Here is an 18,611-nt window from a genome sequence, read left to right on the forward strand (position 1 = left end):
GTCGAGCGCACTCTCATTGTCGCTCCCCAGATGCTGCGCCCTCGATCTATGTTGCTTCGGTCCTGTTCCCCCGTATATTCGCAGACGGACAGTTCACCCCGCCCTGGTCGCTGCTGTGGCCATGCCCTCGCCTGCCACAAGCACCTTGGCACAGGGGTCCGCCTGCTACTACTTGCGTCTGGCCCTGCCGCCTCTGTTTGTGCATATATTTTTTACGCTCCCCATTGCTTTGCGCCGTCAGAAACGATGTTTTCTTTCGGCATCCTTCGCCCGTGATACGGCCTTGCGACCAGCTGTGTCAGCGACCTTTTTATCCCCGTGTGCCCTTGACCCCGCGTGGAAACATTCCCACTTCGGAGAAGGAGCCAGAAGGAAGAGCGTTGGATGTGGCGGCCCGGTGGCATGTGCTTCGAACCACCCAAAATCCCCTCTGGTCGCGTGAACAGTGAACATACTCGGTTACGGGCGATGTGACTGCCAGCTGACCACCAGTGTGTGCGCCCAGAGTCACAGCATACGCAGGTTGTGGCTGGCGCTTGGTGAACAACAGCGTACCTGAGGCTGCGAGATCATATCGTCGGGCCATGTGATCGTCGAGCCGTCCGTGTGTAGATCCAGATCGTACGAAACGGTTCAGCCGATCAGTGACATGTTAGAGTAGAGCGCAGAGATGGAGAGCATTTTCAGAACAGCCACGGTGAAACGCGCGGTGGTGAGACGGTCGAGAAAGCACTTGGAGCTATGATAAAGTTTGTCCTACATGCTGTGAAGAACATGGCTGCGATGGTTCGAGACGTCGCATGATCTCCTCGCACTGGACAACCGCCGCCATGCGCTCTTTCCTACCCTCACTCGCGCCAACTGCCCGCGCTGTTTCTAGTCTAGTCGCCGCGATTTAACGGCGTCATCGGGTGCGCCGCCTCCCCGTCAATGAGCATGCGTAGCGCATTCTTCGCGCGTGAGCACCGTGCGCCATCTCAGGGCCTCCGTTCTTCCGGCGCGGGAGCACACGCACACGCACACGCGCGTACGACGCGTGCAGTCGTTCCAGGCAACAACTTGGACGCCGGACGGCGAGCATGCGCTCGCGCTCGCGGGACCGCCACCGACGCCCACGATGTCCGCGCGCGCCGCCGCGACCTCGAGCGAGAATCAGACCTTAGCGGCGCGGTTTACGATGACATTGAAGCACTTAGTCGTGCTTCACGGCTCTATATTGTGTGCAGTTATGTGACATGCGCACATTGCGCAACATCGGACCAGGCGCCTGGCGCCGTGGCCTGATTGGACACTAGAGATCGCCATCACGTGCGCGGCCACGTTGGCGCCGTTGCCATCAGTGGTCCTCACGACAGGCAGCCCAGGGGCGTGTGAGGTAGGGAAATGTTATCAAATATGTTATTGTATCGACCCCTGGGCGAGACTCCGTCAGCAACTCGGAAATGTTGAGGGATACATAAACTCTTTGTCAACATGCGCCGAACATTTCCCCGTCTTTGTCAGGTAATCCGGCTCACAACATGCGCGAGTCTCGGAAATGTTGAAGTTCAGATCACATGACTACCGTCCCTTTAAGGCCTGGGGCCCACCATGAGACATGAATCGATTCTGGCAGCCTCTGAGTTGTCTGCAACGAAAAGCCCAGTGCTCACTGATGCGGGAACCCGGACATCGACGACACACACGTGATCAACATTTCCAAGACTTGCGCCTGTTGTCAGTCGGATTACCCGACAAAGACGGGGAAATGTTCGGCCCATGTTAAAAAACGGCTTGAGTATCTATCAGAATTTCCAAGTCTCGCCCATGGGTCGATACAATAACATATCTGGGAACATTTCCCGATCTCACACGCCCCTGGGCTGCCCGTCGTGCCTGGTCCCTGGATACTTCAAATGCGCGGCGAGTCGCCACCGCGATATTGAAAACCGTTTTCTGCTCGACGTGCTCAGCTCTACAGCGAAGCCGTCGAGAATCTACCCCCTGTTCAATAAGGTGCGTTCCGTGTAACTATCACCCACGACATCTCCGATTTGATAGTGCTACTGCTTCTGTTCTACAAGAATCCCGTCGCCCTCAAATACTCATGATGCAGTCGGACAACCCTCCGGCAAACGCGTCGATCGTCCGAGATTTTGAAGCCGCATACCACGCCATCCGGGGCTCCCTCGGGTATGCCCCGAGTTTCCTGTAATGTTAATCCGGCTGAGTAACCTACCCCTGCATCCAGATTGCAAGATCTCAAGGGAATAGAGCAAGCTCTTCGAGTCACTGCAGCATCCATCCTAGAGGATCTCCGCGCTCGCATCAACTCCTACTCCCCCTTCTCCCGGATACCTGCGGAAATCATCAGCGAGATATTCCTCCACTCAGTCTACAGACCCGACAGGAGGGCATCGAGTCAGATATGGCAGGAGCAGGCCGAACACATCGCAACTCTGCTCCCTCTGACACATGTCTGCCAGAGTTGGCGACGAGTGGCCCTTCAACTCCCGGCTCTGTGGACCGACATCGACTGTCATAGCCGCGGCCAGTATCTAGCCTTCAAGGAACGGTCTCGAGAGCTTGGCGTGTCGCTAGTGGTCAACTATCGCGATGTTTCCCGTATCTGCAGACCTAGGTTCGCGTTGGGCAACGCCGCCCGTATCAGCAACATGGCCATAGAAGAAGTCGTGTCCTCCCTGATCCATCGCATCCAGCGACTCGACATAGAGCTGGAGTGTCCGGAGCTGGAACCTCCGCCATGGCTGTTCACGACATCGGCTCCCCGCATGGAGTGTCTCAATCTTGTCATCGAATGCAGTGACTCCTACTCCCTGGACAGCGGTTGGCCCGGGACCCCGCCGGAAAAGAGTTTACTCTTCCGGGATCAAATCTCGTCGTTACGGGCTCTTTCTCTCTCCGGACTCTTCAAGTGGATACCCGTCAACAGCTTCCCGGACCTCACGCACTTCTCTCTCTCTTGCGAGAATTGCCACATGGCTATGGTCCTCGATGTGGTACTCGCCGCGACGCCGCGTCTTGAGATCCTCCATTTGTCCAGGGCCAGCGTCACAACAGCAACACTATTCCCATCGTCGCGCCCCCGTTTGCCATTCCTGCGCTCGGTCTCGTTCAGCGAGTCGTTTCCATCCGCCTTACAGATCGTCTATTTCGTCGACATTCCCGCTTCCACTCCTATCCGCATGGTGACATCGTCCATCGATCCCCACTCGGTGCTGGACCTCAAGGACGTCCCCGCAGTTCGTGATGCAACCGACCTCACAGTGCGAGTCTCCCGTCCACTGGAAGATGTCGAGTTCATCCTCGAGGGCGCCTGTGGGTTCCTGCTCCAGGGACAAACCGAGGACGCGACCGAGAACGCGCATGTATGGACCCACACTCAGCTCGGACGGCTTCACGACGCCCCCCTCTCTGGGCTCGTCAACTTCCTGCTCGACGTCCCCTTTGTCGACGTACAGACACCCATCGCTCTTCTCCACCACATGCCTCGCCTCGACACGCTCCGGATTCGCCTATCGTCGCCACCCCCGTTCGGAACGTTGGCCGACGACATTGACATCGACGTCCAAGACCTCGCGTCTCCGGTCGAGAAGCTTCGCGCGCTCGGTCGCGCGCTCGTCGGAGCCGGCGACGACGGGTTGACCTGGGCGCCGCTCTGCCCCGTCCTGACCTCGCTCACGGTCGGCTCAAACCTGGACCCGGAGGGCAGCGAGTTCAGCGGGGCGCTTGCCACGTTCGCAGACGCCCTCGCCGAGCTCCTCGACGGGCGCGCGCGCGCCGGCTGCCCGCTCGAAGCACTCACCGTGCAGCCAGTCAGGCACGCGTCCGAGCCTGAGGACGACGAGGTGGAGAGGGAGCTCGGGGCGCCGTGGGAGAGGTTGGTTGCGCTGACGCGTCGGTTCGAGCAGCTCGAGGTGGTGCCGCCGGGGACGGAGCTCCTGGAGAAACCGTGCCTCGCGGGGTTCTGGGATGTTGAAGGTGAGGAGAAGTATTGGGAGCTGTGGGAAGAGGATAGAGCGCACGCCATGGAATTGGATACGTAGCGATGGTACACCTGGTATCGACATCGATGAGCTTCTCGAATCTCCTCGCATCTACACGCAATCGCCGCCTCACACTCCTCCTTGCCCGAACCCTTGTCAACAGCATGCTCGTCTCCAGCCCATCATATAGCGCGATATTCGCCCCATCATCATCAGACATGCGCCGCGTTGCCCACAAACATATTCCTGTCGACAGCCCGGTCGACGTGTGGCCACCGAACAAGATACGCCCCTGTAGGGTTCAAACGTCGCCTCCGTTGCGATTGAAGTGCACGCCCCCGCGAGAATCCGACCATACGACCATCGCCCCGTCGTACGTGACTGCGACTTGACCAACGTCCTTTTCGTCGTCGAGGGCAGGAGTTCGGTAGAGCCTGCCATGCAGCGTGCTCCAGAACCACCCTCCGCGGTACTGTGGACCACGTTCCCCCCAAAACCGCCTGACTTCCATTCTGCGGTCTTCTCCAAGGACTACCGAAGGTAGCTTGCCTCCGAATGGCCCCGACAGTGTCTCTCCGGTGGCGGTGTCCACAACGCAGAACTGCGGGGCAGCGCCGGCCGGAGGACTGCAATCGGAAGGCCCCGTGGCCGGGTCTTGGACGAAACACAGCGCGCGAGTCCCGTCGGCGGACAAAGCCTTGGGAGTGAGCCCGTGTAGTGGTGACAGCGCCATCGGAGATGCGGGCGTGGAGGATCTAAGTGGGTCTTCTTCGCCGCAGTCCACCACGAGGGTACCGCCTCTCGTCAGTGCGAGCACAGTGAAGTCGCCGCGCTCGGAGCCGCATCGAAGAACGGCTTGATACACATCTTCTTCCGCGTCGCAACGGTTCCAGCGGTTGACCAGACGGGGGTGAATTTCTCCTGAGACTAGATCGACGACATGGATGGTGTGGTTCTCGTCAATGCAGGTCATGAGGCGGATCAGGGTGTAAGGGGGGTTTATTGACATCCGACCTGTGGAAATCGGGCCTGATAAATAAGGAAAGCGAAGCAGACGAAGAAGAGTCAAGCTTTCCGCATCCCAAACACGAAGGTCCGTCGAGGACATCAGGGCCAGAATTTGGGCGCTATCCGGGGACCAGCCTGAAGCGACAATTTTCTCGGTTACCTCGATGTTTCCCGTTTCCCGGGGCTCGCCATGAAAGCCACATCCATCCTTGTCAATGAGGGGGAGACAGTAGATGACGATTTGACGACGGAAACGACGTAAGAGGCGAGTGCTTGATGGAGAGAAGACGAGCGCGTCACTTCCATCTATGTTCCAGGATTGTGGTGGAGTGCGATGCCAGTACTGTTGAACGAGTCGCCCTCCGGAGCTAACATCCCAGATCATCACTGACTGTTGTGCGAATAGTGAGGGTGCCATGCTGGCGCTGGCTGCTCACCTCCCGTCCGGAGAGACGGTCAGATGCGCTACCGCATTGGGATGTCCGTACAGTTCGGATGAGAACCCTTCTATAAATTTGGGATTACGGAGGTTGAGCTTTTTGGTGGGAAGAAGGATACACACCGGAATACACGAACTCAACGTGCAAAATCTTCAGCTTGTGTAGTGACGCAAACGCACACTCCAACGACGCCCTCCATGTGTTCACGAGATTCTGCGTCGAGTTTCTGACCATAAGTTTGACTCCGTTCGTTCTAAGAGAGCTATGGTCCGTCACAAGCTGTGTGAAGTTGCGGAGGGCCGTTTTTTGATCGCTGCTGTGCTCCAAACCAATGTAATAGGCCAGAAATTGGCCTAGAGTGATGCTCAAGGCCCGTAATGATTGCGGAAGACCGAGGCTCATTAGCGCATTCAGTTTCTGGAGCAATGTGGGTTTGGAGAATATTTCTACAGTGTAGGTCCCGTTCAATTCCACAGAGAGACTTTCGAGACCGGTACAGCTTGCAAGTGGTAAGCCTGCAAGGGCCGACGAGGGTGAGTGAGAAGCTCCATCATGTCGTGAACGTGCACATGTACCTGCTACAATGAGCCATCCCAGGCTGATATCAAGGTGTTTCAGCGTTGAACCACTTCCGGAAAGGAGATTGAAAAGCTGCAAGTATCGGGTTGGAGATCCAGACTCCATTCCCGGGTCGTCATAAAGCTGCGGAACTCAGAAAATTCAGTCTTTTCTATCGTCTGACTCTCATGTGATCGAGTCTCGTCTCACCTTGAGATGTGATAACCTCCCGTGCGGTTTCAATGAGATGAGTGCTCTGTCGGGGGAAGATGCTTTGCAGTGGACCCAGGACAGTTCAAGCGACTGGAGGGCGGGAACGCATGGGCTAGTCGGTACACATGGAGCGGTGTGGGAAATCCACAGTCGTAGATGATCAAGGTCTTGACTGCGGTGTATCGCCGAAAGCAAGCCAAGACAGCCGAAGGAAATCCATTCCTAGAGGACGAAATTCCCATGCGTCGATATGTGCGAGATACGGAAGGAGAGCCACAGGTGCAACCCAGGGGAACGAAGTGCCTGTGTCGAGCCTGACGGCCCGGACCAACAAACACAACTCCGGGGAGTGTTTAAACGCTTCAAAAATCGAGTGAAGCACCTCCAGGCTGGAGACAGTGAGTTTGTTCCATATGTGGACGCGACTTCTGGGGAGCCATCTTGTGTGGACTCGGGCGCAGGAGATGAGCGTGGCGAGATCGGCTTGGGCGCCGAGTGCGTCGATCACTCGCTCGGCGACTTCTATGGGAAGACGGTCTGAAGCCATGGAAGAGCAGCAGTGCGGATTTCGACGGCTGATTGCAGACCGATCAGACGTAGATGTGGTAGATGCGGTAGATGTGATGGCGCCCGCGCTCGGCCGCAAGAAAGTCATCGCCCACAAGCGCGAGCGCGCGTTCGCCATGTTCGCGCGTTCCACGAAGATCTTGCCCATGAGGTTACGAATAGACCGCGGCGCGGTTGGTGCTAGGGAGGTCCGCGCGCGAGACGGCGCCGACGAGGACCTCGAAGCCATGAAGATGACATGGCAGGCCGCCGTTCCCCCGTTCAACGCGAAGAAGATATTGTCGCCGCGGGAACGTATGGATTTCACTGGGTAGCCCCACTCGATGGGTCCGTAGTACGTACGGGATGGCGTCGGGCGCGATCTGCTGGACTGTCCCTCCCAAGTGTGTAACATGCATGATTCGGGGGCGCTCGGGCGGGGATGATGTGTGCATTTATACCTGGGGGCTCACACTACATGAACTACAAATGCATAATTCCTCTTGGTTATGGAAATTCAGTACAACAGGACAACTAGTAATACAGTGGTTCAAAGGCGACGTGCGGATGGGGATGCGGTAGTACGAGCTCAGAACAAAAAGGTAAATATCATGAGCTCTTTGGGAGAGTATCCCGAACGAACGTCCCGGAAGGCCGCCATTGGTCCGTACTTCTCCGGGTTCGCTTCGTACTCCTCCCAATCTGTGAACAACGGCCGCCACACCCACGCCTTCTCCCTGCGCTGAAAAGTTCCTGGGAGAGCTAGCCCCGCGTCCGCCGAGATCTCCCTCCGGAAGCACGGTCCCTCGTTCAAGCTCGTGATGCACAAGCGCGTGAGGTCCTCCATCGCTGTGCGCGCCTGGTCGAACCCTCCCTCGCCCTCCGAGCTCGGCCAGACGCGCGGGACGCCGAGGCGCATGAACGAGCGCATCAGCGACTGCGACTCGCCCTCGACGAAGAAGCACGTGGAGACGATGAGCACCTGGTCCGGCGCCGGCGGGCCCTCCGCGCCGTACATCGCGTACGCCACGTCCGCGCGCGCGAGGTCCTCCCGCTCCCCGGCGCGGAACTCGCGCACGGCGCGGAGCATCCGCGGCGCCTCCCCCGCGGGCAGGGCCTTGATCTTCTTCTCCGGCCGCGACCGCGCGCCGGGCGCGAGGTCGACCGTGTCGATCCCGAGGAGCTTGAACGCGCGCACGGGGTTCCCGCGGCGCGCGCCGGGCGCGGGCGGGTTGTGCGCGAGCAGGAAGCGGATGAGACTCGTCTCGAGGTGGCGACCGTAGTCCTGGCCGTAGGTGAGGAGGGCGACGGCACCAGCCGCGGCGCCGAGTGCCCACTCGTGAGCCTCGGTGAAGGAGCGGAGGCGGTCGAGGAGGCTGTTGTTGGGATCCCGGCCGGGCGCTGCGGCGGGCTGGGCGAGAGGGCCATTGTTACAGCCGATCCTGCAAAACGATAACGGTTAGTGCGGTTGTAAAAAGTGATTTATATACGGATTCGCACTTATGTGTGAGCCAGTGCAGCTTCTGGCACTCCTTGGAGCAGTAGAGAGGCTTCGCGATGCAGCGGCCGGCGCAGCGGCGCAGTTGCTCGCCCAGTTTTGGTGGCATTTTGCAAAAGTCGCAGCGTTTGAGTGGATCGAGCGGCTTTGAGGGAGATGATGAGGGTGCCATTTAATTGTTCCTGATAGATAGAACTGCCACAAGAGGGCGATGGAGGTGGTGGTGGGAGGAGAAGGAGCCAGGCTGGGCCCGCGGAGTCCCTTGTGCAGTCGTCGAAGGCGCCTACGCGCGGGTTCGGCCCGTTAATCCGCGGTCGCTCCTCGCGATCCTTAAACTCCTGCCATAGTGCTTTCACACCCCGGGCCGGAAAATCGCCCCAGAAGAAGGCTTGGTATCAATTGTGACAACTGGTATAACATGCAATACAACAGGTGACTAGTAGTACAATCATGCGAGGCGAGGTGCGTATCGAGATACTGGAGGTGCTCAGAACAAAAAAGTAAATATCATGAGCTCTTTGGGAGAATAGCCTGAACGGATGTCCTTGAAGGCCGCCATAGGTCCGTACTTCCTCGGGTTCGCTTCGTACTCCTCCCAATCCTTGAACAACGGCCACCACACCCACTCCTTCTTCACGCGCTCGAACTTGCCGGGGAGGGCCAGTCCCGCGTTCGCCGAGAGCTCTCTCCGGAAGCCTGGCCCCTCGTTTACGCTCGTCATGCACAAGCGCACGAGGTCTTCCATCGCGGTGCCCGCCTGGTCGGGCCCGCTGCCGCTGCCGCGCCCCGAGCCCGAGCGTGGCCAGACCCGCGGGAGGCCACGGACGTACGAGTGCATCACGAACTGCGTCTCGCCGTTGACGGTGAAGCACCCGGTGACGATGAGCACCCGGTCCGCGGGCGGCGATTGGCCGTACACCGCGTTCGTCTCGATCTCCTGTCGCACGTCCTCCTTCTCCGCGACGCGGAACTCGCGCAGGACGCGGAGCATACGCGGCGCCTCAGCCCCGGGAAGCGCATGTATCTTCCTCTCGGGCTGGGACCGCGCGCCGGGTGCGACGTCGAGGACGCCGATCCCGAGCATCTTGAACGCGCGCACGGGGTCCCGGCGTGTCCCGGGAGCGGGCGGGACGTTGGCGAGGGTGAATTCGACCATGCTCGTCTCAAGGTGGCGGCCGTAGTCCTGGCCGTAGGCGAGGAGCGCGACGGCACCGGCTGCGGCGCCTAGAGCCCATTCGTGCGCGTCCATGAAGGTGCGCAGGCGGGTGACGAGGCTGTTGTCAACCTCTTCGCCAGGCGCTGCAGGCTGGGCCAGAGGGCCGTTGTTGCAGCCGACTCTGCAAACCAATGACAGTCAGTGAAGTCATCTAGAAGATACATGTGAAAACGTTGCACTTGTGCATGGGCCAATGGGCCTTCTGGCACTCCTTGGAGCAGTAGAATGGCTTAACACGGCAGCAGCCGGCGCAGCGGCGCAGTGGTTTGTCGGGCTTGGGCGGCTTTTTGCAGAAGTCGCAGCGCCTGAGGGGGTCGACGGTCTTTGAAGGGGATGGAGCCGGTGAGCGCGATATCATTCTTGTGGTTCGGACGAACAATATCCGCCGAGTGGCGATGGAGGTGGTGGGAGGAAGAAAGGTACGTATGATACGCGTACGTACGGCGCCCAACGTCCGAAGCGAAGCTCCGGCCCAAACCGGAGCATCGAGCTCCCACGGCCAGCGCTTCCCCTTGGGCGGCTCCTCTTCACCACCAAGCGGCCAACGCTATGTAAATACCTTCAAGTGCCTGCGACATCCACCAGCACGACTCTGCTAGTCCATCATGAGCCACATTTCCTGTTCCCCAAGCCGGCGCGCCGTTCCCCGCAACACAGACCCGATCCGAGTCTCCCCTCGCCGCGGTCCTTGCACCTTCACCACCACGTCCTCGAGGGTAGGTGTCACCGCCGCCATCCCTTGCGCGAGCCTCTCCACGTCGATCTCCAACGTCGACGCTTCTGCTTCAGTGAGCGGGAGCGGGCCCTCGGGGAACGGTGCGGGGTGCCGCAGCACGTACCGCACGCGCGGCATATCTCGCTCGTCCAGGTAGATGTCCTCTTCCGCGCCCGGGTGTCCGCTGGAGACTTCCTCGAGGACCTCCTCCCCCGAAACGCCCTCCAGAAAGGCCTTCTCCGGGCTCAGCCCTGCCGTGCGTATGTCCAGCTCGAGCGTCTGCAGACGGCGGAGCGCGCCGATGACCAGCGCGAGTTGCATCTGCAGCCGGTGTGTGAGTGCCAGTCTGACCGGGCGCAGGACGCGAGACGCACCACGAGCGCCCCGTTGTCATACAGCTCCGTCGTCAAGTGGAGCGTGCACGAGAGCGACCGGAGGTCCGCGCAACCGGGCTCCCTGAGGGAATCGATGAGCCCCCCGCCGAGCAGGTCGTCGCTGAGCTCGATGCGGAGGTGCAGCGGCCGATGCCGCATGAGCACCGCATGAAGCATGATCGAAGAGTAGTTCCTGGTGCGCTGCGAGAGCTCGATGCGCGGGATATGGCCGCGGATGCAGAGGGCGTGCAGCTCGCTCACGTCGCCACTGAAGAGCTCCAGGCCGGGCCACGTCCGCTCCGAGCCCACTTGCGCCATGAGGTTGCGGCGTCGTTCGGCCAGAATCTCATCGTAGAGGTATGTGTCGCTCCTTTCGGGGCACTGCAGGACTTGGAGGTTTGGATACGCGCGCGCGAGCTGCACGAGGTCGAGGTCGCCACAGTCCTTGATGAAGAGCCGGCGTACGTTGGGATAGATGTAGAGATCGGCAGGCTCGTATCTGAAGCCTAACCAATGGTCGCAGTGAATGGACTCCAGGGTGTGTTGGTGGCGTGCGAGGAGGGTGATCGGGTTCCAGCTCCCCAGCTCTGCGTCATCCTCTTCCGTTTCAGCCAGGAGGTCTGCGTTTGTATCCCGATCGCCGCAGAGCACAATGTGGGAAAGAGTCGATAGAACGTTCTCGACGAACTCGTACGCGCACGAGCATCCGTGGTGTATCTCCAGGCGGTGCAAGGAAGGGAGCTGGGCCATGGCGTCACCGAGGATTCCCAGCTCAATCAAGGTGAACTCTGCCTCTGGCAGATTGAGAGTGCGGAGATTGGTGCAGCGGGAGAAAGCCATGGCCCAGGCATTGATGTTTCCCTCCTCGTTTTGGGGGGCGCCGAAAATCGCGAATGTGAGGTGGAGGAGGAAGCGGCAACGGGTCCAGTTTTGCGCGGCGAGGAAATGCAGGAACGGCACGGCGTGTCCCTCCCAGGACTTGAGGGAGATCGGTTTCCGAAGCGCCGCCTTCGCACCTTCATGGTAGAAAAACTTGTTCATAGGCACGAAGGCGCGAACGATGACCTCCGGTTGGTCGATCATATTCATGACATTGACGAGAATGTCATCGTTCAACCTGACTCCAGGCCAGACGGTGGTTGCCATCTCGACGTCTATAAGTTGTCCGAGGGGAATCAGTGTTTGAGCACGGGATCCAGTGGAGAAAGACTAGCACATACTTCTGTGTTTTGGCTGGTGGCCTTAACGAACTGGCAGAGACGTAGCAATCTCGCGGTCGAGGCTCGCGCGACGCAGTAAAAGCCACTGGTACCTGGCCGTGGTTGCTGACTAACAGAATAGGCGATACCGTTCACCCGCCAGCGCCCAGGCCTCAACGTTTCAACGTCAACGTCCAGTTCAGCTAGTGCCTGTGGTTTGCAAATCAATCGAACCAGTTCGTTACTGTGGAAAGTAGCATTTATTGCAACCGCGACATTGTACTTGAACAGGATCCGAAGGATAAGCAGTGAAAGTCAGGACAGTTGGCTAACCAATATTCGTAACAACGGGCTCTCATCTTGCAAGTGCTTGTTCATGCCACAAACCTTCGGGGTAACAACTAGCGGCTTTGCAGGGCCTGAGCAGCCTGGAAGTAGCGCGCCACTTCTAGTTCGAGTCAAAGCAGCTTCTGTTGGCAACAAAAATGACGACGTCGGACTGCACTTGATCGTACCGGCGCGATTAAGCTTTCAGTAAGGCTACGCACACGCAGACAGACCGACCCGTCTATGGGGTGCATGCTCGGCCCGCGTTTCTGCACCAATAGATTTGAGGGTGCTTTTGGGCTGATCAGCACTGAGCACGAGCGCGAGAGCTGCAATGGAAAGCACACCTGCAGTCTCAAATCGACACGCTAGCTTTCATCCATCTCATCCTCACGGAAAATGATGGGCTCCGTAGATATCGCTTGTTTGTTGCCCTTCTGCCTTCCGCCTCCGGAGGGTGCACTCTTGCCGCGTCCGGTATTCTTCTTCCTGCCACTTCCACGAGCGGCACCTGCGACAGGCTCGTCCACTCCATCTCCGATCTTGATCACGACACTCACGGTGGACTTGCTGCGCGTGCGATAAGACATATCTTCGTCGTCGTCCACTGGAATGAGTTCGTCCTGCAGTTCGACGGTTCCGGTCAGGACTTCGGTATGGACCTCGTCGCGCGGGTAGGGAAGTATCTCGGGGAGCGAGAGCGCCAGCTGCATGAGATGCGGTATGGCAGCCCCCATCGCGCTGAGGTGCAGCGTCTTGTGGCTGTATGCGCGCGCACTCAGCCGTCTACTCGCACGGGGAGAGCCACAGGACACTCACCCATCCTTGAGAAACACATCCTTACAGCGCCGTAGATACGCGCCGAGCTCCGTCCGACGCGTGATGCAGATATAGTTCTTGCCCTCCGTATGCGCCGAGCGCGGTCCCGTCGCGGACACTGAGGCGGGCACGGTGGGGAATGGTCTCGGGGGTACGAGCTTGCGCACCCTGTGCTTGTCTTTCTTGTCTGAAGGCGGGATAGACGGCACGCCCTTCTGCTTCTGCTTCTTGGATTTGGATGACCCTTCGTCGCCCCGCTTGGCCGCCGCCGGCATAGGAGCAGAGGGGCCCGCGACGGGTGGCGCGGCGGGCTGGGTGCGCTGGTCGTCGTTGGGCTGTGACGTCCCGCGCGACGTCGACTTGAGTCGTTTTGATGAGCCGGTGCTCGCGGAGTCAGTGACAGAGTCAGCCTTGCGCTTCGCCATGCACGGCTCCGGTGGGGCCCTCGACGGGGGCGGCGACGAGCAGGGGACGCGGGGAATTTGGGTCAAAGGAGGGGTTGTCGCTCGAAACTCGAAGATGCAGGGCGGATCGGGAGCCGGATCGGGAGATATCGCCCGTTCCAGGGCGATAAGTCTAATGAGGCGCGCCTGCCACATCCTCAAATTTTGGCAAACAGCGGGCGGGACCTCCCGTCCTCCGCCCGTCTCGCGCCCCCTCCGCTCCTCGCCGTCCTTTCTCTCTCTCTATCCCCCACCACCCTTGTATAAAAGCTCCCCCGCGTCGTCGTCAAAATGAGCCAGGATCCCGCGGAGCAAAACATTCAGATGTGGAAGGTCAAGAAGCTCATCAAGAGCCTCGACGCCGCCAGAGGGTACGCCTGCCGTCCATCTGCCCCACGAACTCGCGCTCATCGTGCGATCCAGAGCTGGCACTTCCATGATCTCCCTCATCATCCCTCCAAAGGCACGTCCGATTCGCTGGGATCACTCTCCGATCGCCTAACCCGCAAGCACAGGACCAAATCTCCCGGGTCTCCGCCATGCTGACGCAGGAGTACGGAACGGCGTCGAACATCAAGTCTCGCGTCAACAGGCTGTCTGTGCTCGCTGCCATCACATCGACCCAGCAGCGCCTCAAGCTTTACAACCGTGTCCCTCCGAACGGTCTCGTGCTGTTCGTCGGAACGATCCTCACGGACGAAGGCAAGGAGAAGAAGGTCTCCTTCGATTTCGAGCCCCACAAACCCATCAATACGTATGTCATATCCCTCTTCCCCTGATGCATATATCGATCTGTGTGTCTCCAGTTCCTTGTACCTGTGCGACAACAAGTTCCACACCGAAGCTCTGCAGGAACTCTTGGAGTCCGACTCCAAGTTCGGCTTCATTGTAATGGACGGAAACGGCACTCTCTTCGGTACCGTCGCCGGAAACACGCGCGAGGTCATCCACAAGTTCACTGTCGACCTTCCCAAGAAGCATGGCCGCGGTGGTCAGTCCGCCCTTCGTTTCGCCCGTCTGCGTGACGAGAAGCGGCATAATTACGTCCGCAAAGTCGCCGAACTGGCCGTTCAGCACTACATCACGAACGACAAGGTCAACGTCACTGGTATCGTCCTCGCGGGTAGCGCCGACTTCAAGACGGAGCTTGGTCAGAGTGATATGTTCGACCCGCGTCTAGGGGCAAAGGTCATCAAGGTGGTGGACGTGAGCTACGGTGGCGAGAATGGTTTCAACCAGGTGCGTCATATGCGCTGGTGATGTTGCGCTCAAGGTTCCTGAACGCATGTGGTCCTTGTAGGCTATCGAGCTGGCTGCCGAGGCGCTCTCGAACGTTAAGTTCGTCCAGGAGAAGAAGCTTATCCAGAAGTACTTCGATGAGATCAGCCAGGACACCGGAAAGTACTGTTTCGGTATTGAAGACACGCTCAAGGCACTGGAGCTCGGTTCCGTCGAGACCCTCATCGTTTGGGAGAACCTCGACATCACGCGCTACCTGCTCCGGAATGCTGCCGGAGGTACGTAATCTCTCCGTTTTCACTATCTTAAACTAAATCCGCTCGCCTTGCGCGCGTATATTTCTAGAGGAGATCGTCGTGTTCGCGAACAAGGAGCAGGAGAAGGACAGGGAGCGGTTCATGGACAAGTCGACCGGGCTCGAGATGGAGAAGACCGAGGACCCACAGTCGCTGCTCGAGTGGTTCGCGGAGAAATACAAGGATTTCGGCGCGAACCTCGAGTTCGTCACCAACCGCTCCCAGGAGGGTGCCCAGTTCGTCAAGGGCTTTGGCGGCATTGGCGGCCTCCTTCGCTACAAGGTCGACTTCACGAACCTCCAGACCGTGGACGACGATGACGAGGACGAGTTCATGTCGGACGACGAGGACCTCTGACTAACCTGGAGGCTCCTCGTCGGAGCCCCTCTCGGCTTGGGCACGCCGAGTGGAGCGGTGGGTAGGGCGGTGGTGGAGGTGCGCGTCCGGCCGGTGGGACCAGAGGAGGCAAACGCGGCGCAGGCGGGTCCGGTCGTAGTGGGGGCGGGGTCGCACGGCTGTGTCCCGCTTTCCAGTTCGTCCCTCGATCAAGATGATGCACGCAAGTCAGTCCAGGAAGGAACCGTTTTGATTCCGTCGGCGTTGTCCCGCCCGCCGAACGGAGTTGGCGCAGTTGATGTTCCTTGCGCAGCTGAACAAAGCGTCTTTGTAACGAGTCGTCTCCCATACGACAAGGTGCATTTTACTCTTCTCTTTTCCCGCCATATCAGGCTGATATGCTACACAGATCTCGCACTCGACCATATCGTGTATTTGTCCTGACGCTTTTGTTCTCATATTGCCTGCTGTCATCGCTATCTGAACGTCCTGCTGTAGCTTTCAGAGTGTTGGTTAATGAAAACGCAAACGTATGCTCGAGTCATGATCATTGACGAAGTGATAACATTGAGGCAGACCAGAAAAGCGAATCAAGCTATATTATGTATTCCAGCGCGGTCTATTTAACCTCTTCGAACAGTTCCCAACAGCCCTCCCTGCCATGCTATGACAACTTTACAGAATACTGCGAAGCTCCTCTTCGACCGTGCGCCACTTCCACAGGCTCTGTCCTGGGTTCACGAGCTCGTTCTGGTTGTTCTCCGAGTAGTCGATGTTGCCCTGGCCGACCAGCACCCTGCGGCACGCATAAGCACACGACACACGAGCGCGACGACGTCGTGAGGCTCACCGCGCATAGTCGACGATGTCCATCAGCGTCGGCGGCTGGTTCTCGCGCAGGCGCTGCTTGACCGCCGCGACGTCGCCCACCTCGATCGGACCCTTCTCGACGCCCTTGACGCGCGCGACGGCGTCGCGGATCTCCGCCACGCTCACGTTGTCCCCGTACACGTGCACGACCGCGGGGACGTCGTCGCGCGTCGCGGGGTCGAGCGCGAGGAGCGCGAGGCGCGCGACGGCGCGCGCGATGTCCGGGAGCGCGGTCGCCGCGAAGCGCGTGTGGGGGTCGCCGAGCGCGGTGAACGTGTTCGCGTGCACGTTGGCGCAGAGGGAGCGGTAGGGGTCGAGGAGCCAGGAGAGGAAGGCGCCGTTGAAGACGGTGACGGCCTTGAGCGGGGTGGCGGCGCCGGCGGAGAGCGCGGCGGTCTCGCGCGCGAGGGCAGTCTTGTTGATCCACTCGGTGTGCATGAAGCCTTCGAAGCCGCCGAGGGTGTAGTCCCTGGGGACCACGTTAGTGGAGAAACGAGGGAGAGGGAGGGGAGGGGAGGACGTACGACGCGAAGTCGCTCGGGAAGTAGACCGGCACGCCGTGCTTGACCATCGCGGTGACGAGGGCTTTGTTGATCTCGAGGCAGGCGGCGGTCGGGAGCACGTTGACGATGACGGTCGCACCCGCGACCACGTCGTCCATGGGCTCGGTGATCGCGTGGACCTCGGCGCCCATGGCAGCGAGCTCCTTTGCCTTCGTCGAGGCGGGGTCGCGCGTCGTGATCCGGACGGTGGGGAAGTGGTCACGGTACTCCGAGAGGAAGATTTTGGTAACGTGCGCCCCTGGGGTCAGGACAGTCAGGATCGATCCTTGTATTGGAGAAAAGGAATGTGAAGTGACCTAGATCGCCAGTTCCGCCCAGGATGACGGCCGTAGCTTTGATGTTGTTCGCCGGAGACATGGTGTAGGTTGAGATGCTCTGCTGGGTGGGCGTCCTTCGTGTTTATATACCCTCTTCATTCTGTTCCAGGGCGCGGAAGTCCTGTGGAGTGAACGTCAGATTCGACGGACGGTCGATGATATGACCCACATCCATCGAGCGGTATTCATCCAATTGTCACCTCTGCTGACTGGCGTCTGCGGCCTTGGAAGTGGCATCCCTTCATCCGTGAAGAGAGACCAGTGTCGAGGCCCTCAGGCTAAATAGTAAATACCAAGTGTACCACCATCTTTTCGGACTTTCGGAGGACTCGGTGGGTCAGGCGGCGCTTGGACCCACATGATGCATGACCCTCGATCGATAGCGACCCACTTCAACTGCGAGAGGTGGGTTCGTCAACGACGTAGAGAGGCGGTAAACGTACTGACTGGAACGGCGCCCACGCTCTGATGGATCCAATAGCGAGCGCACTCACCGTGGGTGTAATCTGATTCATTCCATGACGACAAAGTACATATGTTAGAATTCTACCCGCCATCGTGGTCTGAATGCTCACAATTTCATGACGTTGTAAAGAGGCCCGTACACATCGGATTGAATGTGCCGAAACGTCCGTGCACAGTAGCACAACGATCATTGAATGCAGCTATCGCACGTCGTAAACGATCTCGACATCCGCCTCCTTCAAATGATTCGCCCATCCCGGGAACATGGCCCTCATCCAGAGGACAACGACATCTCCGGGGCGTAGCGCGTCGACGAAACCTCCACCGCCTCCGTGCCCTTCCGCATCCACCACTCCAGGGTCCAGCGTTTTGCCGGGAAGCCACTCGAAGGTGTACCGCGAAAATCCACCTTTCGCAACACGGTTGTTCTGCACCCGCCAGGTGACGCCGCCCGAGGAGTTCGGCACGAGCTCCCATCCAACTCGGTCGTCCCGGAGGGCCTTCTGAACGTCCTCTGTGGTGCGATGGAGGGGGTGCTCGTGGAGCCACTCGTGCAGGTCCAGAGCGGCGTCGAGTCTGGATGCTTCGTCGAGAGAGTGTCCAGTAGGACGCAGGATGCAGGCCTCGTACCACGACCACGCGCCGTCAAAAGTCCCTGCAGTCGCTCAGCGCGCCACACTTTTATAGTGAACATGCCGCGACGCACCCGGGTGGTCCCGCCCCATCCCTGATCCCGTCCTTCGATGGTCCACGCGACCCTCAACATCCGCCAGTTCTCGTCTTCACGCGATCCGGGGATGGGAGGAGACTGGAGGATGGCGCACGCGGAGCAGTAGTCGGAGGGATCGAATTTGTTAGCGGGGAGAGCGAAGGGCGGGTCGAGCGGGCCGTTCCCGTCGCCGATGCGCGGGTGGTAATCGGCGAGGTCCATGATGTCAAGGACGAGCTCGGTGGGCAGGCCTAGGTGGAAGAGCATCGCGCGGACGATGCGGGTCGGCTCCGCGGGGTCATCGTAGTACTGCTCATCGTCGTCGTGGGAGCTGGAAGTGGGTTGTGATAAGTTTCCCCCCATGGGCACGATAGTTCGTCTTGGAATGTTGTGGGTTGATGTGGGCAGCCTGAGGTGCGAAGCTTTGAAGACTAGGTGAGGTTTGTTGTGACGGAACGACAGGGCTCTGTGTCG

At 59.3% G+C, this 18,611-nt stretch overlaps 6 protein-coding genes across 6 annotated transcripts; 2 read left to right on the forward strand and 4 right to left on the reverse strand.

The window, feature by feature from the left end:
- Positions 1-2,089: 2,089 nt before the first annotated feature.
- BXZ73DRAFT_80634 (uncharacterized protein) lies at positions 2,090-4,911 on the forward strand (the record flags this gene model as incomplete). The annotated part of the gene is made up of 5 exons (XM_048023323.1): positions 2,090-2,172; positions 2,231-3,981; positions 4,203-4,359; positions 4,516-4,745; positions 4,766-4,911. The coding sequence occupies 5 exons, from the start codon at positions 2,090-2,092 to the stop codon at positions 4,909-4,911; spliced, it is 2,367 nt and encodes a 788-aa protein (XP_047873928.1).
- A 2,429-nt stretch (positions 4,912-7,340) lies between these two features.
- Positions 7,341-9,823, reverse strand: BXZ73DRAFT_53028 (uncharacterized protein; the record flags this gene model as incomplete). Its single annotated transcript, XM_048020921.1, has 3 exons — positions 7,341-7,733; positions 9,196-9,586; positions 9,645-9,823. 3 exons carry the CDS (start codon positions 9,821-9,823, stop codon positions 7,341-7,343), a joined length of 963 nt encoding a protein of 320 aa, XP_047873929.1.
- A 2,625-nt stretch (positions 9,824-12,448) lies between these two features.
- Positions 12,449-13,174, reverse strand: BXZ73DRAFT_53021 (uncharacterized protein; the record flags this gene model as incomplete). Its single annotated transcript, XM_048020918.1, has 2 exons — positions 12,449-12,842; positions 12,900-13,174. 2 exons carry the CDS (start codon positions 13,172-13,174, stop codon positions 12,449-12,451), a joined length of 669 nt encoding a protein of 222 aa, XP_047873930.1.
- A 459-nt stretch (positions 13,175-13,633) lies between these two features.
- BXZ73DRAFT_52942 (peptide chain release factor eRF/aRF subunit 1) lies at positions 13,634-15,234 on the forward strand (the record flags this gene model as incomplete). The annotated part of the gene is made up of 6 exons (XM_048020902.1): positions 13,634-13,713; positions 13,766-13,809; positions 13,853-14,096; positions 14,149-14,581; positions 14,643-14,859; positions 14,927-15,234. The coding sequence occupies 6 exons, from the start codon at positions 13,634-13,636 to the stop codon at positions 15,232-15,234; spliced, it is 1,326 nt and encodes a 441-aa protein (XP_047873931.1).
- Positions 15,235-15,888: 654 nt separating this feature from the next.
- BXZ73DRAFT_52982 (uncharacterized protein) lies at positions 15,889-17,003 on the reverse strand (the record flags this gene model as incomplete). Its single annotated transcript, XM_048020911.1, has 4 exons — positions 15,889-16,009; positions 16,064-16,552; positions 16,608-16,884; positions 16,943-17,003. 4 exons carry the CDS (start codon positions 17,001-17,003, stop codon positions 15,889-15,891), a joined length of 948 nt encoding a protein of 315 aa, XP_047873932.1.
- A 625-nt stretch (positions 17,004-17,628) lies between these two features.
- On the reverse strand, positions 17,629-18,500 carry BXZ73DRAFT_52968 (uncharacterized protein; the record flags this gene model as incomplete). The annotated part of the gene is made up of 2 exons (XM_048020908.1): positions 17,629-18,092; positions 18,131-18,500. 2 exons carry the CDS (start codon positions 18,498-18,500, stop codon positions 17,629-17,631), a joined length of 834 nt encoding a protein of 277 aa, XP_047873933.1.
- Positions 18,501-18,611: the final 111 nt, after the last annotated feature.

This window comes from Epithele typhae (assembly GCF_022376455.1).
Source record: "Epithele typhae strain CBS 203.58 chromosome Unknown BXZ73scaffold_63, whole genome shotgun sequence".
NCBI lineage: Eukaryota > Fungi > Basidiomycota > Agaricomycetes > Polyporales > Epitheliaceae > Epithele > Epithele typhae.